Source organism: Balaenoptera physalus (assembly GCF_965194825.1).
Source record: "Balaenoptera physalus genome assembly, chromosome: 1".
NCBI lineage: Eukaryota > Metazoa > Chordata > Mammalia > Artiodactyla > Balaenopteridae > Balaenoptera > Balaenoptera physalus.
In genome coordinates, this window is record NC_138882.1 from 179848694 (window position 1) to 179873120 (window position 24427).

At 47.8% G+C, this 24427-nt stretch overlaps 1 protein-coding gene across 2 annotated transcripts in view; it reads left to right on the forward strand.

The window, feature by feature from the left end:
- ECE1 (endothelin converting enzyme 1) overlaps positions 1-24427 on the forward strand; it is a 120018-nt gene that overhangs the window by 40681 nt on the left and 54910 nt on the right. The window contains exons 1-2 of one of the 2 annotated variants that reach the window (XM_082448842.1): positions 17649-17782; positions 17990-18076. In XM_082448842.1, coding sequence (XP_082304968.1) covers positions 17729-17782; positions 17990-18076 — 141 coding nt within the window. In that variant the 5' untranslated portion in view covers positions 17649-17728. Of the gene's footprint in view, positions 1-17648; positions 17783-17989; positions 18077-24427 lie in introns of those variants that run through there. The other variant, XM_082448843.1, reaches the window with a different exon arrangement.

Consider the following 24427-nt stretch of genomic DNA (forward strand, 5'->3'; position numbering starts at 1 on the left):
AATGTTAGTTACAATAGTAGCTGATATTTGTGGACTGGTTCCTTTGCTTCAGGTCCTGTTCTAAGTACTCGATGTTATTAAGTCATCTAATCTTCCTAACAGTTTATTAATGCATCCACTATACAGATGAGTAAGCTGAGACGCAGAGAGGGATTAAGTGACTTGCCCAAGGTTACAGAGTACTTGGCTGGCATTTGAACCCCGACTGTCTGCTTCCTGAGTCCCCGCTCTTAACCACTCCAGGAGCGGGGGTGGAGGGCAAAGCTGCCTGGGACGGTTATACCATTTGGGGTGCAGCTTTGCCAGCCAAGGGTGCTATCACCCTGAACGAGCGATGAGAGAGGCTCGGCCCCACCCGCTGGGACGGCCCTGGCACAGGTCGTTTTCAGGTCCAGGCACCTTGGCTGTCAGTTGATGGAGCCCCAATTTTAGGATGTGCTGGGAAAGCAGCCAGGGGTGGGGTTGGGAGGATGGAAGCATGGTTGATGCTTGATGAGGGTGTCAGGGAGCACTGGGCAAGTGAGGACAGAAGCAGCAGGAACCTGGCAGGGAGAGGGCCCAGGCCCAGAGGGTGGCAGGGGAGAGGAGGAGGTGACGGCAGAAGAGTCAGCCAGCCGGCCCAGGGCCAGGCCAGGCTGCCGCTGCGGAGAGCTGGTGGCTGGGGCATCTCCACCCACTGGTGCTTCGTTCAGACAAGCCTGTCACCTGGGGAGGTTGGAAAGGGGAAGATAAGGATAACCAGGCCCAACAGTGCTGCATTTCCCTTGTCCTCTAGCACATCCGCGGGAGAGGAAACTGAGGCCCAGAGAGGGCGCAGCCAGGACCAGACCTGGACTTCTAGCTCCCACTCCCGTGCTTTTGCTGCTCCATTTGGCCGCATTCCTCAGGACCCGGAGTTGTGGGGAAAGAAGGTCTGTGGTCACTGGCAGGGAAGTGTTCCAGAAGCCTGAAGGACATGACAGGGAGAGGCCAGACCCTCCCCTCTGGCCCTTGCCTGTGTCACTGAGCCAGGACCTGTCCTGAAGTAAGTGCTAAATAAGTGTTTGCCATTATTTTTTTTTCCAATTAGGTCTTCACACCCACTTTTGAGAAATGTACTCTTATTATTACCCATATTACCAATGAGAAAGCCGAGGCTCAGAGAGGTAGAGATTACTTCCAGAAAGTCGTTGGTGGGATTGAATGAGTGATGAATGCAGAGTGCTCACAACTGTTCTGGTGCACAGCAAAGGGTCGTGGGCCGTGGGCTGTAGGACGGATGACATGGCAGGGCTGGGCTGTGGTCACTGGCAGGGAAGTGTTTCGGAAGCCTGAGAGACATGACAGGGGGAGCCCAGAACACCACTACCCACCAAAACACCAAGTAACATGGGCTGGTACCCCAGGGCCCTCACAAGCCTTCCAGCAGCCTCCACACCAGGGGAGCCCCCTGGGCCTGGCTCCAGATCCTGTGCATCGTGAAGGGGCAGCCTGGCCTTGAGGTGCTCATGTCACCTCTCTGAACCTCAGTTTCCTCATCTGTCAAATGGGTACAGTGCTACCTACCATGCAGGGTTATGGTGAGGGCCTGGCATATGATAGGTGCTCAATACCCAGGCATCACAGAACCTCTAGGAAACAGCTATTGAATTGAATTGGACTTTTAAGGACAGAGGACAGGCATATCCCCAGTATAGCCCGGGAAAGCTTGCTCCACACTTCAGTGCAGAACCAAAAAATCTCAACTACAGCTTTTGAACTTGCATGCTTTAGAGGGTCAAGAGGAGCCACTCACCCCTCTTCAACTACGTCTACACTGGATGAGGGCACTAGGGAGCAAGTTTGCCATTAGTTATTGTTCCCCCCACCAAGAGCAGCAGACACTTATTGAGCACTTACTGTGGGCCAGGCACTATGCTAAGCCCTTCCTTTATGTTGTCATTTTACACAGGAGGAAACAGGCTCGGTAATTGGACCCTGGGCCCTCAGCCAGTACATGGTGGCATCGAGATTTGAACCTACACAGTCTGGCTCCAGACTCTGTGCTCTTAGGAAGGGAAAATAATCTACCAGAAATAAGTGAAAATATTGTTTTGGGGCAGTCTTTCACAGTTGCAAAGCCTTTACATGCATGTGGTTCAGTTTGGTCCTGATGTCGCTAGAGGAGAACGATGTTATCATGCCCATCTTATAGTTGAGGACAGTGAGGCCCAGAGAGGTGATGCGACTTGACCGAGGCCATGTGGCTGGGCTGGAATGTGGGTCCATCCACCTGATTCCAAGTCCAGTGCTCTTTCCCCTGCTTCTCAGTCACCTCTTGGGGAAACAGCTATCTAGCTTGAATGGTGACAGCCAACAGGCCCCAGTGAACTCTGCCATAGGTGTGGCCCAGTCTGTCCCACCCACACTGGGTGACACCATCCCAGCCCCAGACCACCATTGCCTGCATCCACCTCACTTTGATATCAGAGCTTTAGAGCCATTAATTCTCAGAAAGAAATATAGATGAGGGATTTTTCAAACTCTCTTCCTTGGAACCTCTGAGGAAACCAGGCTCAGGGTCAGGATATGGGGTCATTGAATGCGTAAGTGGCAGCTCCACTTATATCTCTTTTGTATTTTGGGTTGCAGTGTTAAGTTTTTAAAAACAAAGGGCTCTGGGAATTCCCTGGTGGTCCAGTAGTTAGGACTCCACACTTCCACTGCAGGGGACCCGGGTTTGATCCCTGGTCGGGGAACTAAGATCCTGCAAGCCATGTGGTGCAGCCAAAAAAAACAAAAACAAAACAAAAAACAAAGGGCTCTACAGGACCCAGACCCACCCACCAGCAGGCCAGCAGCCCCTGCACAAGGCAGGGCCTGGTAGCCAACTGGGTCCCCACCTACCCCACCCACAGTAGTTGGCCCTACCACAACAGAAGGGCTCACACAGCCCACATAGGGGGCACCCCTAGAGTATACAGCTCTGATGACCAGTGGGAGTGTTCTGCTGGCTTCATAGGACATCTCCTACAAAAGGCCACTTCTCCAAGATTGGGAAATGTAATAAACCTACCTTATACATGGAAATAAAAACAGAATTATGCAAAATGAGGCAACAGAGGAATATGTTCCAAACAAAGGAACAAGATAAAACCCCAGAGGAAGAACTAAGTGGAATGGAGATAAGCAGTCTACCCAATAAAAAATTCAAGGGAATGATCATAAAGATGCTCAATGAATCTGGGAGAAGAATGGATGTACACAGGGCTTCCCTGGTGGCGCAGTGGTTAAGAATCTGCCTGCCAATGCAGGGGACACGGGTTTGAGCCCTGGTCCAGGAAGATGCCACATGCCACGGAGCAACTAAGCCCGTGCACCACAACTACTGAGCCTGCGCTCTAGAGCCCGCGAGCCATAACTACTGAGCCCACGTGCTGCAACTACTGAAGCCCGTGCACCTAGGGCCTGTGCTCCACAACAAGAGAAGCCACTGCAATGAGAAGCCCATGCAGCACAATGAAGAGTAGCCCCCCGCAACTAGAGAAAAGCCCATGCGCAGCAACGAAGACCCAACGCACACAAAAATAAAAATTAAATTAAATTAAATTAAATTAAATTAAATAAATAATTAATTAATTTTTTAAAAAAAAGAATGGATGTACACAGTGAGAAGTTTAAGAAAGAGTTAGAAAATATAAAGAGGAACCAAACAGCTGAAGAATACAATAACTGAAATTTAAAATGCACTAGAAGGAATCAGCAATAGATTAGATGAATCAGGGGAATGGATCAGTGAACTGGAAGACAGAATAGTGGAAATCACCCAAGCTGAATGGAAAAAAAAGAAGAATTTTTTAAAAATGAGGATAGTTTAAGTAACCTCTGGAACAACATTAAGCATACTAAGATTCACATTATAGGGGTCCCAAAAGGAGAAGAGAGAGAGAAAGGGGCAGAGAACTTATTTGAAAAGATAATAGCTGAAAACTCCCCTAACCTGGGAAAGGAAACAGATATCCAGGTCCAGGAGTACAGAGTCCCAAACAAGATGAACCCAAAGAGGTCCACACAAAGACACTGTAATTAAAATGGCAAAAATTAAAGATAAAGAGAGAATCTTAAAAGCAGCAAGAGAAAAGCAACTATTTAAGGGAACTCCCATAAGATGATCAGCTGACTTTTCAGCAGAAACTTTGCAGGCCAGAAGGGAGTGGCATGATATATTTAAAGTAATGAAAAGAAAAACATACAACCAAGAATACTCTACCTGGCAAGGTTATCATTCAGATTTGAAGGAGAGATACAGGGTTTTACAGGTAAGCAAACGCTAAAGGAGTTCAGCACTACTAAACCAGCTTTACAAGAAATGTGAAAGGAACTTCTCTAATTGGTAAAAGACCACAACCAGAAATATGAAAATTCCAAGAGGAAAAATCTCACTGGTAAAAGCAAATATACATAAAGGTAGTAGATCAACCTCCCAGTAGGGAGGTTAACAGACAAAAGTAGTAAAAATCATCTATACCCACAATAAGGGATACACAAAGCAAAAAGATGTAAAATATGAAGTCAAGAACATTACATGTGGGGAAGGGAAGTAAAAATGCAAGGTTTTTAGAATGCATTCGAACTTCAGAGATCATCAACTTAAAATAATCATATAAATATCATATTCATATATGTGTGTGTGTGTGTGTGTGTGTGTGTGTGTATATGTTGTTATATATAAACCTCATGATAACCACAAACCAAAAATCTGGAATACGTAGACACAAAAGAAGATAAAGGAATCTAAACATTAACTCTAAAGACAGTCATCAAATCATAAAGGAAGAGAGCAAAAGAAGAAGAAAGAAACAAAAAAGAACTACAAAAACAACCAGTACACAACAAAATGGCAATAAGTACACATCTGTCAATAATTACTTTAAATGTAAATGACTAAATGCTCCAATCAAAAGACATAGAGTGGCTGAATGTTTTTTTTTTAGAAAAAAAGACCCATATATATGCTTCCTACAAGAGACTCACTTCAGATCTAAAGACACACAGACTGAAAGTGAGGGGATAGAAAAGATATCCCATGCAAATGGAAATGGAAAGAAAGCTGGGGTGGGGAATTCCGTGGTGGTCCAGTGGTTAGGACTCTGTGCTTTCACTGCTAAGGGCCTAGGTTCAATCCCTGGTCAGGGAACTAAAATCCCACAAACCATGCAGGGTGGCCCAAAACAAACAAACAAGAAAGCTGAGGTGGCAATACTAATATCAAACAAAATAGACTTTAAAACAGAGACTGTAAAAATTAAAGAGGCGAAGAAGGACATTACATAATGATAAAGGGATCAATTCATCAAGAAGATATAACAATTGTAAATATATATGCACCCAACATAGGAGTACCTAAATATATAAGGCAAATACTAACAGACATAAAAGGAGAAATTGACAGTAACACAATAATAGTAGGGACTTTAACACTCCACTTACATCAGTGGACAGATTATCCAGACAGAAAATAAATAGGGAAACACTGGCCTTAAATGACACATTAGAGCAGGTGGACTTAATAGATATATATAGAACATTCTATGCAAAAGCAGCACAATATACATTTCTTTCAAGTGCTCATGGAACATTCTCTAGAACAGATCACATACTAGGCCACAAAACCAGTCTCAATAAATTTAAAAAGACTGAAATCATATCAAGCATCTTTTCTGATCACAATGCTATGAGACTAGAAATCAATTACAAGGAAAAAAAACTGCAAAATCACAAACAATGGAGGCTAAACAATATGCTACTAAACAACCAATGAGTCACTGAAGAAATCAAAAATTAAAAAATACATGGAGACAAATTAAAATGGAAACACAATGATGCAAAATCTATGGGATGCAGCAAAAGCAGTTCTAAGAGAGAAGTTTATAATGATACAAGCCTACATCAGGAAACAAGGAAAAATCTTAACCTTACACCTAAGGGAACTAGAAAAAAGACAAACAGAACCCAAAGTTAATAGAAGGAGATAAATCACAGAGATCAGAGCAGAAATAAAGAGAGACTAAAAAACAATAGAAAAGATCAATGAATACAAGATGGTTTTGAAAACATAAATGAAACTGATAAATATTTAGCCAGACTCATCCCCAAAAAAGAGAAGAGAGCCCAAATACATAAAGTCGGGAATGAAAGAGGAAAAGTTACAACCAACACCGCAGAAATGAAAGGATCTTAAGAGATTACTATGAACAATTATATGTCAATAAGATGGACAACCTAGAAGAAATGAATAGATTCCTACAATCTCCGAAGGCTGAATCAGGAAGAAATAGATAATATGAAGACCAATTACCAGTAATGAAATTGAATCAGTAGTAATAATTTAAAAAAAAAAAACCTCCCAACAAACAAAACTCCAGGACCAGATGGCTTCACAAGTGAATTCTACAAAACATTTAAAGAAGAGTGAACACTTATTCTTCTCAAACTATTACAAAAACTTGAAGAGGAAGGAATGCTTCCAAACTCATTTTAGAGGCAAGTATCACCTTGTTACCAAAAGCAGACAAAGGCACCGCACAAAGGAAGGAATGGAGGGAGGGAGGGAGGGAGTGGGAGGGAGGAAGGGAGGAAGGAAAGAAAGAAAAGAAAAAAATTATAGACCAATATCACTGATGAACATAGAAGCAAAGATCCTCAGCAAAGTATTAGCAAACCAAATTCAACAATACATCAAAAGGATCATACACAATGATCAAGTGGGATTTATCCCAGGGATGCAAGGATGGTTCAATATTTGCAAATCAATCAATGTGATACATCAAATTAACAAATTGAAGAATAAAAATCATATGATAATCTCAATAGATGCAGAAAAAGCTTTTGACAAAATTCAACATCCATTTATGATAAAAACTCTCAATAAAGTGGGTGTAGAGGGAACATATCTCAACATAATAAAAGCCATATATGACAAGCCCACAGCTAACATCATACTGAATGTTGAAAAGCTGAAAAGCTGAAAGCATTTCCTCTAAGATCAGGAGCAAGACAGGATGCCCACTCTCACCACTTTTATTCAACATAGTATTGGGAGTCCTAGCTGCAGCAATCAGGCAAGAAAAAGAAATAAAAGGAATCCAAACTGGAAAGGAAGAAGTAAAGCTGTCACTGTTTGCAGATGACATGACACCATATATAGAAAATCCTAAAGATCTTATAAAAAACTATTAGAACTAATCAATGAAGTTAGTAAAGTTGCATGATACAAAATTAATATTCAGTAAACTATTGTGTTTCTATGCACTAACAATGAATTATCAGAAGAAGAAATTAAGAAGACAGTCCTGTTTACAGTTGCATCCAAAAGAGTAAAATACCTAGGAATAAGTTTAACCAGGGAGGTAAAAGACCTACACACTAAAAACTGTAAGACACTGATGAAATAAACTGAAGAAGACACACAAAAAATGGAAAGATATACCATGCTTATGGATTGGAAGAGTTACTGTTGTTAAAATGACCATACTGCATACTGAATATACAGGTTCAATGAAATCCATATCAAAATACCAATGACATTTTTCACAGAACTAGAACAAATAATTCTAAAATTTGTATGGAAACACAAAAGATCCCCAAATAGCCAAAACAATCTTGAAAAAGCACAAAACTAAAGATATCATGCTCCCTGATTTCAAACTATAATACAAAGCTACAGTAATCAAAACAAAGAACAAGTGTTGGCAAGGATGTGAAGAAAAGAGAACTTCATGCACCATTAGTAGGAATATAAATTGGTATAGCCACTATGGAAAATAATACGAAGGTTCCTCAAAAAATCAAAAATAGAACTACCATATTATCCAGCAATTTCACTTCTGGGTATTTTTCTGAAGAAAACGAAAACACTAATTTGAAAAGATATATGCACTCCAATGTTCATTGCAGCATTATTCAAAATAGTCAAGATATGGAAGCAACCTAAGTGCCCATTGATAGTTGAATGGATAAAGAAGATGTGGTGTGTGTGTGTGTGTGTGTGTGTATATAAAATGGAATATTACTAAGCCATAAAAAAGAATGAAATCTTGCCATTTGCGACAACATGGATAGATCTAGAGGGTATTATGCTAAGTAAAGTAAGTCAGACAGAGAAAGACAAATACAGTGTGATTTTACTTACATGTGGAATCTAAAAAACAAAACAAATGAACAAATGTAACAAAACAGAAACAGAGTCATAGATGCAGAGAGCAAACAGGTTGTTGACTGAGAGAAGGCAAGTAGGGGGATGAGTGAAATAAGTGAAGGAGATTAAGAGGTACAGACTTCCAGTGGCAAAATAAAAGAGTCACAGGGATGAAATGTACAACATGAGGAATATAGTCAATAATATTATAATAATTTTGTATGGTGACTGATGCTAGCTGGACTTACTGTGGTGATCCTTTTGTAATGTATAGAAATATCAAATCACTATATTGTACACCTGGAACTAACATAGTGTTTAGGTCAGTTATACTTCAAAAATAAATAAAATTAAAATAAAATAAAAACTGGATGTGTTAACTAAAAATAATAATAATAAATTAAATAGAGGGCTTTATGGGGTTAAAAAACATATGCTTTCAAACCACTGTTTGAATCCAGTAACTACCTCCCCATTTTACAGATGGGAAAACTGACTCCAAAGCACGTGCCTTTCCCATAAATGATGATAATATTCAGGCATTGTTCTGAGTTTTTTAACTTAACCCTCACAACCCTATGAGGGCAATACTGGTCTCCATTTTACAGATGAGGACACTGAGGCTCAGATGGTTAAGTGGCTTGCCCAGAGCTTAGAATCCCAGGAGCCTACCTCCCAAGTTCACACTCTCAGCCACTCCCAGCCTGACAGGCACACCTTCTCTTTTTGTCCTGGAGAGGGGAAGTCACTAGCTGAGGCCCAGGGTAAGGCAGTGTTGGAACTCAGTCCAGAATACAGATCTCCTGCCTCCCAGCCCAAGTCCTGATTACCTCCTGCTGTCTAGGACATCACTGGGCTGGAGGGGAAGATGAGCAGGCCGGTATGGACCCTGGATCTGTTCTTCACTGGCTGTGTGACTTTGCGCAAGTGAATGGACCTCTCTGAACCTGTTCCCTCACCCTAGAAAATGGATAATGGGGCCCACATCACGGAGTTATCATGAAAGCTAAACAGGATTATCCACATGAGTCGGTTGGCACAGGGCCTGGCACAAAGTGTGAGGGCCCTGGCCACCTCTCTTCAAGGATCCAAGGAGTCCCCAAGGCTTCCTGCCCCGCCTGCTTCCTCCCCCTCATCCCAGTCCTCACCCCCCCACCCGTGTAACACAAACACTAATTATAACCATTTCCATGAACTGCTTCCTGGCTGAGCCTAATTACTGGGCAGCTCTGTCATCACCATTATAAATATCACTAAGGAAGACAGATTAGCTTTGTCCGAAGTTTTATGTGATTAGATCGACAAATGCTTGGGCATGCTTGGTCTTCCCCGCCTGGGACTTACCCAGCCTGGTCATCCTGCACAGCTTATGGCCTGCTGCAGGTTTCTGGTCTGTCTTGAACTTGGTGCTTGGCTATAAGAATGGACAACCCAGCCTCTTTAACCTGGCCAAGAGGTGGCGCCTGAAGTGGTAGGGATGGAGCAGGTTGGGGCTGCCATCTTATTTGTCATAATGGCAAAACCACAAGTTTTGGGAATAGATACACCTGGGCTCCAACCCAGGCTTTGTTAGTTACCAGAAGTGTGACTTGAGGCAAGTTACTGACCTTCCTTGCATTACAGTTGTTTTACACTATCTAACGGGGAAGAGTCAAGGAGATCAGGCGCGGTGCCTGGCGTGTCATAGGTCCTCCCAGTTCCTCCCCTTCCCATCTTCCATCATCTTCAGTGTGACCTGAAGAGCCAGCCCTTTCTGAACCCACCGCCACACACACTAACATCTACTGAGCGCTGCTTCTCTGTGAGGCACTGGACTGAGGACTTTATGCATCTTGTTGAATATGTATAAAGACCCTATGGAGTGGATACCATAATCATTTGATAGATGAGGAAACCAAAGCACAGAAAGCTTTGTCAAGGTCACACAGCTGCACTTGGCTGCTGGTCACTCTGGTGGGATGAGATTCTAGAAGGCTGTGTAGCTGCCTTTGGGGAGCATAGAGCAAGGGTCACAGTAAAGTCCAGGAAGGCTGCCTGCAGGAAGATGCCTGGGAGCTGAGGGGTTAGCCAGGGGAGGGAGGAGAGCAAAGGCCTCCCAGGCAGAGGCTAGTGGACATGCAAAGGCCTGGAAGAGGAAGCACGGTGTGTTTAGGGGGCTGACTGTTCATATTTTACTGAGGTTCGAGCATATGAGAGAGGCTGGAGAGGCGCCAGGAGCCGATCAGGGCCTGGGGTAGGTGGGGGGGCAGTGCTGGAAGCCCAGCCAAGGCTCATGCTCTCTTCTGCCAGTTCCAGGAAGCCTGCGTGAGAAGGAGAGTGACTGGATCATATCAGTTAGTTTAGAAGGTTCTGCTGGAGCCAGCTGGGAGATGGCGGACTGGGGGTCTAATCAGGGAAGGCTTCCAGGCAGAGGCGGGGCAGAGCCAAGTGGGCCTGTACAGAGGGGCAGAGATGACAGATGGAGACCATCAGGATGGTGGGGTGGAGAGAGGCATGGTAGGAGCCTTGCAGGGGGCCTGAACGGTCAGTGGTGTGGTGGAGGGCCTACGTGGGGAAGAAGGAAGAGGTTGCTAGCCAGGTTTGGGGCTTGGGTGTGGGCGGGCCTTCTCGGCAGGCGCTGAGGCACAGTCCGTCGGCAGCACTAGGTAAGGCTCTCAGTGCCTCCAGGGTCCCCAGGCAGGTGAGTCAACACCAGGCCAAGTAGGTGAATGTTTTTCAGCTCCCGGCATGTGTGGGCAAGTCTCCCACTGCCAGCACGTTAAGGGGAGCCCAGCCTGGGACTCTGGTCCAGACTAGGGTGATTGACTCATTGGCCGGCAGGGTTGCTGCCTTCTCCAAGGAGGTGGTTAGCAGCCTTGACCTCCCATGTATGCTCTGTGCCCCTGGCCTTCCAATCTTTCTCACCTTTAGGCCTCCCTTAACTCCTAACTAACCTCTCCTAACTGCGCCCTAGCTCCTGCCCACCTTCCCGCTTTCCATGCTCAGGCCTCCAGCTCCATCTGGCACAAAGTGGAATCTCCCTTCCCAACCCCAACCCCCCCCCCATTATATCCCTCCCTATTTCCCACATCCCGAATGGGCAGCCTACAGTCTCCAGAAGAGGTCAACCTAGAAAAGAGGAAGAGGCCCTGAGAGGGTCAGGAAGATATGGGTTTGAGTCTCAGCTCTGCCACTAACAGGCAAGCCGCTTCCTTTCTCTGGCCTCAGTCTCCTCATCTGTAAAATGGGGATCCCTGGGCTTATTCCACAGGGTGATTGATCATGAGACACAAATAAGATGAGGGTATAAAAGAACCTTGAGAACTGGGCAGTGCTGGGCGCTTGTGTCAGTGTCGACAACTTTGTTTTCTGTTTTAGGGGGCAGCCAGTTATTTTTTTTAACAAATGTTTTATTTTGGAATAGTTTCAGATTTATAGCGTTATTGGGAAGATAGAACAGAGAGTTTCTTTATGCCCCACACCCAGTTCCCCTATTATTAATATATTATATGGTACATTTGTCACAATTAATGAACTGACATTGATACGTTATTACTAACTAAAGTCTATACTTGATTCAGTTTTCTTTAAGTTTCTGCCTAATGTCCTTTTTGTGTTCTAGGATCCCACTGAGGATACCCCATTACATTTAGTTGTCATGTCTCCTTGGCCTCCTCTTGGCTGTGGCCGTTTCTCAGACTTGTCTTGTTTCGATGACCTTGACAGTTTTGAGAAGTCCTCAGCAGGTATTCTGTGGGCTGTCCCTCAATTGGGATTTGTCTGACATCTTTCTTAGGGTTAGACTGGGGTAATATGCTTAGGGGAGGAAAGCCACAGAGGTAAAGTACCATTTTTATCACATCATATCAAGAGTACACACTATCTTTCGGTAGTTAGACTTATTGTTGATGTTAGCCTCGACACCCAGGAAGTCAGTTGGTTTTGCCTGGAGTACAGCAACAGAGCTAAATTCACGCCAAATGTCAGCTGAACTAAGGCCAAGATCAGAAAACCTGGATGAGAGCAGAAGCAAATGGGAAAGGTGATGAAGGAAAATAAAGAAAAGCAATTTATGAGGTGGGTGCTGTAGTGTGTCCCCCAGGTGCCAGGTCACTTGGGAATGGGACGCTCTATGCCAGGCAGTTTGTTTCAGCTCATTTCATCTTTACACTGAACCTCTTTATAAATGAGGAAACTGAGGCCTTAGAAGGGAAGTGACATGGTCACATGAGCCAGAGAACCTGGAGTTGGGTCCAGGTCTGTCTTTATTGCCTCACTCCCACTGTTGAATAAATACTTTGAAGCTGCATTCCCAGGAGAGTGGAATAGGGAAGGTATGTTCCTGATACAGGTTGTTTCTAATTCACTTTATTCCACAAAGGATTCCTGATGGGTTATAACTGAAACACATCCAATATAATGATATGCAATAGAAATGAAAAATCAGGAGCAGAGAAAATAGAGTGGAAAATGTGGACAAGGACAAAGCTGAGAACATAAAGACCAGAAAAGTGCCCATAGGTGAGCTTCTCATTTGGCTGTGAGCTTCCTCAGCCAATTCCTGTGATTCCTATAATCAGAGAGCTAAGAAGCAGTTCACTCCTCCAAGAACTTTGTGGTAAATTTAAAAAGAAGTTAATCACATGGAAATTTCTCATGTAAAAGACACTGAGCAATGTCATAGATAATGTAATAGTAGTAATAGATGTTACATGGTATCATCTTCAGGAGTGATGACTATATTTTTACTATATGCCCCTTGCCCACAGTTGTCGTATTTGAATTTTACATTGTCATCAAGTAACTAAACTCTACTGTTTCTTCTTTGCTGAAGTCACAGATGCCTTTGCCTTGGTGAAAATCTTGGATACAAATTAACCAGTTATCTATATACCAGGTTCTGTGCTGGACACTGGGGATGGAAGGAAATAAAATGATTGCTGCCCATCCCCACCAGGTCCATCCCTGGGATAAAGACACCGAGACAAAGGCCTGAACAAAATGCAGGTGCTATGCCGGGATTACACCAGAGGGAAGGGCATAATTCCCTCTGACTGAGGAGGAGGGGGGGGCTTCATGGAGGAGGAGGTAGGCCAGTCATGGAGAGCGGTAGTTGGGGTGGAGGGGGCACAGTCTTGGGAGACATAGGTCCCTTGAGGGTAGGGACCAAGTCCTACTCAGGGCTGCCCCCTCAGCTTGCCGCACAGGGCCTGACAAACATCAAGGACTCAGCAAACTCCTTTTGAGTGAGGGATAGATCAGGGGTCAGGGTGATGGCCACACACCTGAGAGGTATGTGGGAAGGGTGAGTCTGGAGAGGTAGGTTTGGGCCAATTGCCGGACGGCCTTGAATGCCAAGCTAAGGAGTTTGGATTTTGTTTTTTAGGTGGTGGGGATCAATTGGAGGCTTTTGAGCCTTGTGTTTTATAAGAATTGATGGTACAAATAATAAGAGCTAACACATGCTGTGTGCCCAGCACTGTTCTAAACACTTTATATTAACCATTTAAGTATCACAACAGTCCTACGAGGGAGGTGCTATTATTTTCATCCCCGTTTTACAGATGAGACAGCTGAGGCACAGAGAGGCTGAGTCACTTGCCCGGGCTCATGCAACTGGGAAGTGGCATAGTGGGGATCTGAACTGAGGTTTGGAACTAGAGCTTTTACTCTATCATTGTGTTTGTTAAATGTAAGTATCTAACTAACATATAACCTGAGTGTGTATTAGATGACATGTAAAGATTCAACAGATCTCAACTAATTACTGGCACGAGAGGCAAGAACTGATGGGGGCTTTGGCCACAAAGGGCAGCATCCCTAAGGAGCTGAGGCTTAGAAACAGAATGTGAAAATGGCTCAGAGGATGTGGTCAAGGAGTCGCAAGCCTCCGAATTTCACTGAATTTCACTTACAGCTGCCTCTGACGGGCTCCTAGATTTCTTGGAAGATCCTACCACCCTTGGGCAAACCAACCCTGAGAGCCATCTGAGTGACTAACACAGTCGGGGCAAATGCCCGGTGGGATCACACCCATTGCCCCTGGGCCAGAGGCCTTTGTCATCAGAAACACATGAGCGTTTATAATACTTCTCATTTCTGTTCACCCCAGACCTTTGATTTCCACAAGGTGGGGTTTCCAGAGCCAGGCACCATCACACCCTCCATCTGGCTTTCCTCACCTTCTCTGTGCCGCAGGGGAACTGGGGACCGTGGTTCCCACTCCTCCATTCTTGGTCTCCGCCAAGCCCTTCTCATGAACACCAGGCCCACATTTCGCATCCAGGGGCTCAGCGGAGCTGGGAGAGGAGGGAGCAGAGCAAGGCAGAGACTCCCCCCCCAGAGCAGCAGAGGTTCTTCCCCTTCCCTGAAGCTCCCTGGCTGCGGGCATCCCCACAACCGCAAATGAGGCAATTAGGGAGAACAGCGCTGGCTGCCCTGCCACTCAGCGCCTCTGGACTCCACGAGGTCCCACCTGAAGAAGCAGCTCCCCCTCCACAAAGAGCACGGGACCAGGAGGCCAGGACCCAGGTTCCAGGCCCAGCGCTGCCCCTCACTAGCTGAGTGCCTGGGGTTCTCTGAAGGCCGCGTGGTGAGGTCAGGCAGCGAGGATTCACATCCTGGCATCTCACTCTCTAGGCAGGTGACTTGGGGCAGGGGAGGGGGGCAGTAGGGGCGGGGGACGGTGTGTGCCGCCACCTCCCCAATCCTTAGTCTTCTCCTCTGTAAAGTGGAGGTGGTGATCCCCACCTCACAGGGCTTCACGGGGTCGGGAGAGATACCTTGGGCCCAGTGGCTCATTCTAGGTGTCTGGTCTGCCCAGCCCCTCTCCCTGCCTTGTCCCCTCCCACTTCTCCTAAAAGGGAAGTGATACCTGCTGAGGTTGGGGCTCTTGGTGGGTGTGGGGATCCAGCAAGACATTGTGTGGAAGGCCCTGCCCAGAGCCTGGCGGGTAAGAGATAGGGCTGCCCTGTCGTTGGAATGTCACTCGCTGACTGGGGCCCACTGTGCTCCCCGTGGAGCGGAGCCAGCTAAGCCATTCCCACGTCGGAGGTGGGTTCAGTTTCACTCCCCAGCCCGGGGCCGGCAGGCAGCGTTTCAGGAAGGGCCCCTCATCTTTTGTGTGCTGAAAAATAAACAGCTCTCGGTCTCCGCGGATTTCTGCTTGGGAGGTATGTGAGCTTCCCTCGTCATCCCTCCACGGACAGGCTGGCCTCGGCCCCGGGATGGGCTGCCAGCCTCCTGCTTCGCTTCTCACCTTCGCTCAGACGCCTGTGGAGGCTCCAGCCCCCGACTAGGACTTTGGGGATGTAAGGCCTGACGAGACCCAACCCCTGCCTTCAAGGTTCTCCTACTTAAGGTGCTGTGTGCTTTCAATAGAAGGAAGCATGGGATGGGGGGCTTGGGGAGGCGGAGGACACAGAGCAGGGGGCCAGATGCTGCTTGGGGTCAGAGAAGAATGGTCAGGAGAGCTTTCCGGAAGGGCTGACCTCTGAGCTGAGGCGGAAGGAGAAGGAGCCGTTGCTTCACTACACCTGGGCAAGTTACTTCCCCGAGCCTCAGTTTCAGGTTCTGTAAAAGGGGCCAAGAATACCTGCTTCAGAGCCAAGAGCTTAAATGAGATGATGGATGTAGAAGAACTGACAAACACCTCATACCCCTAGATGCCTAGGAAATAGTAGCTGCTGTGCCAGGCAGTAGAGATGTTTGGTGACTTGAATTTCTTTTTCAACGGTCTTTTCCTGGAGTGGTTAACACCTGTTGCTTAGTGTAGCTGAGAGTCCTGATTTCAGAAAAAGCCCAGCTGTAGCCCAGCATGAAATGAAGCAGCCTGGGAGCCCTTTCTCTCTCTCGGGTGGGTAATGGGAAGTCCTGCACCCAGTGGGAGTGGAGCAGAAGACCCCAGAATTCAAATTCTTCCCACGCACCCTGCCTCTCCCAGGGTGCTTAGACATGTTTCCTTTGTCTTTGGGCATTGAAAAATTAGATGCACAAGGATTCAAAGGCACTTCCCCAGAGTAATTTTCACTTCCCCTCTAATTGTTCTACCATTCATTTTAAGTTTATTGAGCACCTATGGTATGCCAGGTGATGGGGATTCTCTGTGCCAGACAAGGTCCCAGCCCTAATAAAACTCACAATTCTGGGGAGGGGGAAGGAGATAGATGTAAAAACCAACATAAATAAATAAATAACAGACTGCAGTAAATACTATAAAGGGGAAAATGGGGTGCCGTAATCGAGAATTTGGGTGTCTACTTAGGATGGTTGGGATATTTGAGGAGGTGACATTTAAGCTGACATCTGAAGCAGGAGCCGGCCATGGGAGGAGTAGAGATGAGGAAAGAATGTTCCAGATAGAGGGAGCAGCGCTATAAAGGTCTTGAGGGAAGGAGAAACTTGGAGAATCTGAGGAACAGAGGAAGGGCCAGAGAAGCTGGGGCCTGAGTGAGATGAGGTGGGGAGCAGCACGAGATGAGGGTCAGGGTGAGCAGGGGCCATGGGGGACTGGTAAAGGGACTGCCCCTGCAGAGTTTGAAGCAAGGGTAACAAGATCAGAATTTGCTGTTAAAGCCTCGCTCTGGCTGCAGAGAAGGCTATAAGAAGGCAGAAGGCGAAGCCAGGAGACCTCAGGAGCTGTCACTGTGGCTGTGACCCTGGCTGTCACCTCAGCCCTCTGTGCCTGCTCCTTCACACACGTGTGACTGTGAGAGTCAAATATGGGAGTGAACAGAGGTGCACTTTGGAAAGCTGAGAAAAACGTATAAATGCAGGGGATTCCAGCTCTCACTGGACACGGAGGGTCCTTTGGGCAACTGCTGGGTTAGGGTTGTCTGGGGTCTCGGGTGGGAGGGAGAGTGCCTGAGCACCCCACATCTGAGGGAAGGGTCACCTTCCTGATTTTCAACTAGGCCCCAAGCTGTTAATGTTTTGAGGGTAAGGTCACACCTGTGAGCCTGGAGACAAGCGTGGGATTCCCCTCCGGCCACCCAAACGCACACACATAACATTTTTCATTCTCGGTCAGGAGAGTTCTCTGGAATTTTCTGAGATCATCATGAACTCTGACTTAAAGACCCCTGAGCTAGAGGAAGGCGGAAATGAGAGGGGAGGCACATGCCTTTTTTTACACCACCTCTTTTTTTCCCCCTAATCTTTCTAGCTCCAATGGGCAAGACTGCTCTTGGGGCCCGTAAGGGACAATGGTGAGAGGAACCTCTCTCCTGACTGTTGTAGGCCAAATTAGGGGTACTTTCCTAATACCTGACTTTTGGTATCTGCCGTAGAGGTTTATTTGAAGGGGAGCTTAATGTTTCTTCGAAGGAGGGGTTGCTGCGAGCCCCCTTCCTGCCTGCTGGGGTAAGGCCCCTCCACCCCGACCTCTGGGAAAGGGAGCAGCCTCCATCTCCCCGGGGACTCCGGCCCTGGGGTGGTCTCCCCCGCGCGGCCAGGGAGGGAACCGGAGCCGCGCCGATCAGGCCCCGCCCGCGAAGGTGGTGCGAAGCCCGGCCCAGCCTCACAGCCGGTCCCGCCCGGGCCAGACCCGCGGGCGCGCGCGGCGGCGGCGGGGATCCGGGCGTCGCTGGGGGCACCATGCGGAGCCTGTGGCCGCCGTGGCCGGTGGCCGCCGCGCTGTCGGCGCTGGGGGTGAGGCGCGGTGTTGCATAAGCGGGGAGGGGGGTGGCGGAGGGAGGCGGGAACCCCCCTCCCCCGCCGCGGGCCGGTCCGTGGGCCGGTCTCGGTGTCCCGGCCGGGGCGGGGCGCGGCATTGGAGGCGGCGGGTGGCCGCTTCCCCATTCGGGCGTGCGAGCCATGGAGGCGCTAAGAGAATCCGTGCTGCACTTGGCCTTGCAGATGTCGACCTACAAGCGGGCTACGCTGGACGAGGAGGACCTGGTGGACTCGCTCTCCGAGGGTGACGTGTACCCAAACCACCTGCAGGTAGGAACCCGGGCCCTCTGTGAGCCCCCAGCCCAGGCCCACCAGGCAGTCGCGCTGGTGTCGCCCCCACCCCGCCCCAATCCTGCCAGCCGGGAGGGAGGGGGCCAGTGCCAGACCGGCAGCTCTGGGCTCCTTGTTGAAAAAGTCTTTCTGGGTTAGAAGTGCCCCTGAGACGCTGGACTCCCCCCACCGGCCTCCCCTCCCCAGCTCTGCACCTCCCCAAACCCTCCCAACCACCTGCTACTGGGGCTACAGGCCAGGTGGCAGAGTTGAAGCATCCTGTAGAGGTGAGCTGGTCCAGTTCTCTTTTCACAGAAGAGGCCGTTCCCTGAGTACTGAGAGACCTGCCCAGGGTCACACAGCCCTTTACCAGCAGAGTCTAAAACTGTCCCAGTTGTAGCATGGAAAGCCCTGGAATCCCATCAGTCCTCGGCCAGCTGGGGTGGTTGGTCACCCTGTCTGGTGGGCATTACCCCATTCTTCCTCTTTCCCCCCAGTCCCTGAGTTTGCTGGGGGTTGGAGCCCATCCTCTGCTCCCCCTTTCCCTGCCCCTTTCAGCCTACTCAGGAAGCCCAATTCCTCCCCCACCCAGGGTCTGCCCCTGTGGGATTCCAATATGCCCACCACCTCCCTGACTGGTAGCAGACCAGTGAGTGTGGCTTCTTTCTGCTCTTCTTCCCCTGTGGGGCTGAGCTGGGACAGTCCTGACCAGGACCTCAGCCCTGGTTGGGTTTGGACTCAAGCAGGTGGATGGGAGGGAGTGAGTTGGAAATATGAAGGATGCCCAAGGGGGCCCTGTGACCTGACTTCCGAAAAACCGGCTTAAAGAGGGGCTGGAGCAGCTCAGTCCAGGAGGACTTCTGCCAGGTTGACCAAGGGGGGCATTGAGGAGAGTCTTGGGGCTGCCCAGTGAACTGACAACAAATCACAGCTCCTCCGAAGGGCAAGCTTAGGGTGTGTGGAAACTTAGGCTGCCAGGCCCAACCCTACTCAGGCTCTTAGAAGCTGGGATAATAATATTAGTAAAGGGAAACAGCGTTGATTGAGTCCCTCCTCCAGTCTGGTTAAATAGGCCCAGGGAGATCCAAACTCATGATCCCAAGTGGTCTGCCCGCTGGAATAGAGCACCTTTACCTACATCATCCCACTTAACTTCAGGACCACCCCCATGAGCTATAGGGATTACTGTTCCCACTTACAGATGAGGAAACTGAGGCTCCGAAAGGGGAGACAATTTGCCTTAGGTCACAGAGCTAGAAATCTGGGAGTGAGAAATCAAACCCAGTCTGTCTAGACCCTCTTCCCCATAGACCCTTCTTAAGAGGCTAAATCCAGCAGGAAATTAGATTTCTGTGGCAGGCACTTTTCCCTTCCCAAATCAAAACAGAATCTAATCAGCAATCTTTTTCAGTCTCATCTTTCACAGAAGGTTCTAAATATATCAGCACAGAAGCATTTCGGGATTCACAACAAAATAATATGCTGTGTTGTCATCATAACAGCAACCCACGTGGGTATAGCCTTTTTTCAGGCCACAAAGTACATTCATCCGCCTGAGGCTGCCTGGCAGAGTGGAGGCAGCCCAGTCTCTGAAGCCGGGGGCCCAGCTTTGAATTTGACACCACTTGTGATCTTGGGTGAGCAGCTTAATCTCTTTAAGTCGCAATTCCCTCATCTGTAAAATGGAGTTAGAGAAAATGGATGTAATGCATATTTCTGGGCCTGCTAGGATTCTTGTTTTTTTTTCTGATCATGAGGTAAGGGCCCCTGTGGCTATGTTACACATGACAAAGCTGACTCTCAGAGAGGTTGGGGACATTCCTGTGGTCACAGAGCTATCATGTGGTTGGAGTGCATACTGCCACTGGTTGGCAGTACACCAAACTGCCAAACTGGGTAAATCGCCCACTTTTACTACAGGAAAAGGCAAAAAGCTTGCCCCAAGGATTTGGAGGCATTTCTGTGGGTACCCAGCCTGGCTTTCCTTGAGACTCCCCGACTTCCCTAAAGCAAACGTGAACTAGCTAACAATTGTTCTTCTAAGAGTCGAGAACCTGTTTATCTCATCTTACAAAGCAGAGTTTTCTATTAATTTTATGTTTTTAATCATAGGGATTTTTTTTCCAATATAAAAACTTTGCATGCTCATTTGTGGGAAAAAAAAAAAAGAGTCAAGTATAAAAAAAGATTTACAAAGAAACAGTAACCCCACCACTCAGAGATAACCACTTCTGGTTTTTCACATTTGCTTATATATATTTTAGAATATAGTTGAGCTCACTCTAAGTACACAATATTTTGTCCTGCTTTTTTTATTTAATGCCACTTCATAAGCATTTTTCTATGTTGTTAAAAACTTTGTAAACATCAACTGTACCTCAATTTTAAAAATACTTCCACTAATTCCCTGGTGGTCCAGTGGTTAGGACTTGGCGCTTTCACTGCTGAGTGCCCAAGTTTGATCCCTGGCTGGGGAGCTAACATCCCGCAAGCCATGTGGTGGGACCAAAAAAATAAAATACAATAAAAAAATACTTCCAAAACATGCTGCCATTAAAAATCATAATACTTCATGGTACCAATATATAAAAGTATATTTACTCAATCTGCTACAGTTGGACAGTAGGCCCAATATCTGTAAAACTGTGGGTGACCATTTTCTAGACTTCCGAATAATTTCCTGTGAGTGATTGCTAGAAACGCAACTGCTCCCTCAATTTTAGGCTTTTTAAAATGGACCCAGTCCCCCAAAATCTCCCTCTCTTGATGGGCAGCTATAAAAATCAGCTACTTGATTTTTCGAAGTTTGGAAGCCCATTGGTTCTCGGAACTTCAAAGTCGTCGATACCAACACTAGTAAATGAAAACTTGCATCTTTCAGCCAAACTTGCCACCTTTTTGCCTGAACATGCTGACAAAGTGCTGTATTTAGCTGGAGCAAATTTCTACCTGTACCTCACCTGAAAGGATTTTTCTTTTCCTTGATCTCATATTTGAGGTACAAGTTAATTACAGTCAACTAAAATTAGTCACTGTGGACTGAGTACAGAATTGAAAGCCCCATCTCTAACACGGAGCCCCAGCTTCGCCTCTCATGGGCTCTGAGACCTGAAAACTACTCACTTAAACCGCTTTTTTTGGCAAGATGGGGTTAATATTAATCCACCTCTCAGAGCTGTTGCAGAGATTGAAATGAGACAATATAAGTGAAAGCACCATGTATAATGCACAGGAAATGCATTTGGTTGTTATCGGGATCATTATCAAAACTCACTAGGCATGATATCTCAGTGATGCCCTAAATATAATAGCTTTGCCTCTGTTCTGCTCAAACTGGCTGCCTGGTCTCCTCACACCCCAGTGGCTCAAAGAGAAATAGCTAAAGATACACTTGCAGCCTAAACTGGGGAGCAGAGGGCCACAACTGTTTACCAAAACCTTTGAAACTCATCCAGTTAATCCTAAAAATCCATTTTTTCAAGAAAAAGGAAAGCCGAGATATTTAATTCTTAGTGGTGGTTTTCTCATTTTTCTACCCGCCCCACCCCCACCCCCGCCATGCACAGAGCTGTCTTTCGCAGGTGATTTCAGAGACAGTCCCACTGAGTACTTTACAGAGACCTCTTGGCTTTACCAGGAAACCCTTTCAGCTCTACCTGCCTGTTAGATCTTTATACTCCTGGCCTTCGAGTTGTTCTAGGATCTGAGCTGGTCAGACCTGGCACCTCATCCAACTTCCTCATTTTAAAAATAGGTGACTGAGGTCCAGAGGCTGCCCAGGGTTGCACGAGGGATCTTGATAAAGTCAAGGCTGACCTTTGACTTCTCGGATTTGTGCCCTTTCTCCCGTGCCATCGTGTCATCAGCAGCTGGGTGTTTCTCTGGGAAGCCAAGAGAGCTGGAAAGTGCTTCTTCTAAATACTAGACTTTGATCCTGTTTAGATATAAGGAGTCCCCTCCCTCCCCACAGGTACTACTATAAGCTGTTCTCAGTCATTGGAAGAGAGTCAGGCACAGGGGCAGAGGGGCAGGTAGGGCTCAGGAAGGAAATGGGGAGGACAGGAGGGCATTACAGTTTCACTCTGGCCTGGCCCCAGTGGCCTCAGCCAGAAGCTCACCATATAGAAACTGTGCTAGAAGAAACTTCCCCAACCTAACACCCTACGGAGGCAGGATATCACACAGGGCCAGGCTGTCCTGGTCTGTCTGCTCTGAAAGGCTGACTTCGAGGCAGGCAGCCAGGCCTCCCTGCCAGCCCTCATGGAGTGGTCTGGCCTTTGGGCTGCAGCGTGTGTGCTCCCTGCCAAACCTTTGGCCAGACTGACTCCTGTTCGCTGCTCCACTCAGCCCAGGTCGCTGGGGGGCCAGGCGGCGACTCAGGAAAAGACTCTGCCTTCCCTCTGGAGCCCCTGCTTCCTCTGAAAGCTGGGCTCCCCGCCCCTTCTGCTGGCTTGTCTCCTGGGCCCCGGTGTGGTGTCCCATCCTCGCCTGCAGAACTCGTTCTTGCAGAACTTTGCTGAACCAGGCCCTCACTTCTGTAACCGAATATTTATCCCTCATCAGGGCTTTGTTCCCTTGGCCGTGGAAACCCTGGGAACTCCTGGGCTAGACAGCTAGACGGTTCCTGCCTCTTTCTCGTTCTCCAGCTCTGTTTCCTTCTCGGTCTCCCTCTCCACCTGTCTTGCCAGCACCTCCTTTCCTTTCTGTTTCATTCTCTCTCTGCCTCACACGACAGTCGCTAAGATGCTAAGCCTGCCAGTGAGCTGAGCATTCACCGTCATCCTTACCCCATCTTCCAGGCGTCAGCTCTGCACCTTAGCTGATGCCCCTTACCTGTTACCTCTCCAGAGACCAAGAGGGCTGCCCGTCACTAATCCCCCGACCCTCCGCGTCCCTGCAGACCCTCCTCTCGTGATCAGCACGCCCTCATTTACAAAAGGCCGGCTCTGAAGGAGGCGAGGCGGGGACAAGAGGCGCTCAGGGAGGAGACAGCACGGAGCCAGACAGCGGCTGAGACCCACAGCCCCAGCCCTGTCCGTTGCACCCAGGAGTTGGACAGGCTCTCCTGGAGAGGCCTCTTGAGCCCGGCACGGTCTCCCGGTGACTTCTCCTGCCGCAGGAGGATGCCTCTTGATTTCTTCTGCCCTCAGACACGAGGCTTGTGCAGAAACCAAGAGGCCCGTCAACCTGGTAGTTCAAGTCGAGCAAAGAATAGTACAGAGGCTAAAAACCCTATTTTCAAATTCCGTTTGCCATTTCTGCCTAGAACTATGAATTTTTAATTTAATTCTGACTTAATTCTATTTAAGTTCTGCAGTGAACACCATCTGTTTGTTTGACGTTAAACAATGAGGCTCAGCTCGGCTTGCTGCTCCTGGGGGGCAGCGTGGCCACTCGGCTGAGGCTGTGGGTTCGGGAGGGACGTGGGTTTTCTCACGCTGTCTCCTCGCCCCACTTCCTGTGTTTCTTCTGGAGCTAGTACTCATACCTACTCTTAGGGATGTTGTGAAGATAGAATAGCATCATCTAGCAACAAAATAGAATGAACGTGATGCCAGGAGCACAGAAAGCCCTCAAACAATACCTGCCATGATTACTCTTTTTTTCCTTCCCTCCCTTTGTCTTTCATCCTCTCCCTTTTATTTCTTCTTTCTCTCCCTTTCACCTCCTCAGCTTCCCTGCACCTCGATATTGCTCTGTCCACATAAGAGAGGATTTTCTGCTTCCCCAGCCCTGACGGCTGTGATCCTTGGCCTCCGAGGGGATGGGGTACCTGTTACACCAAGGTCGCTCCATCTCTTAGCTTTTCACCCCTCTCCGCCAACGAGCTGAGCCTTGGTAATGGGGGCACTGAGAAGCCCAGAGTGGGAGGCAGAAGGTGAGACCAGCTCAGGGGCCCAGGAAAAGTAAATGTCAGCATCCCCAGACAAGGCAAATCCTTTGGGGGGGCCTCTGAAATACCGGTGCCCAGGGTAAACTGCATGAGAGAATTGATGCCTCTGAAAAAGCACTTTATAGACGTCGATTGCTGTGAGCATGTCAGCATCGTCCCAGGCTGTGTCTGCACCAGTAGCGTGGTCAGAATCTTCATGTCTCACGTTTTTAAAAAAGGTTCTTAAGAGATTTCAGGAGGCGGCCCACCCCGACCCCCACCTGACACAGCTGCTTCTGTGTCCGAGCCTCCCGGACCTCCACAGAATTGTCACCAAGCCTCAAGTTCCTTTTCTCGGTTGTAGAACCCATCTGTTTTTTTTTTTTTTCCACAGAAAGTTCTTGTCTTCCTCTTTCTCTAGAGCAGCAACCCCCAGTCATTTTCTGTTCACAGAATAGCCAGTGATGACCACGAGGCTG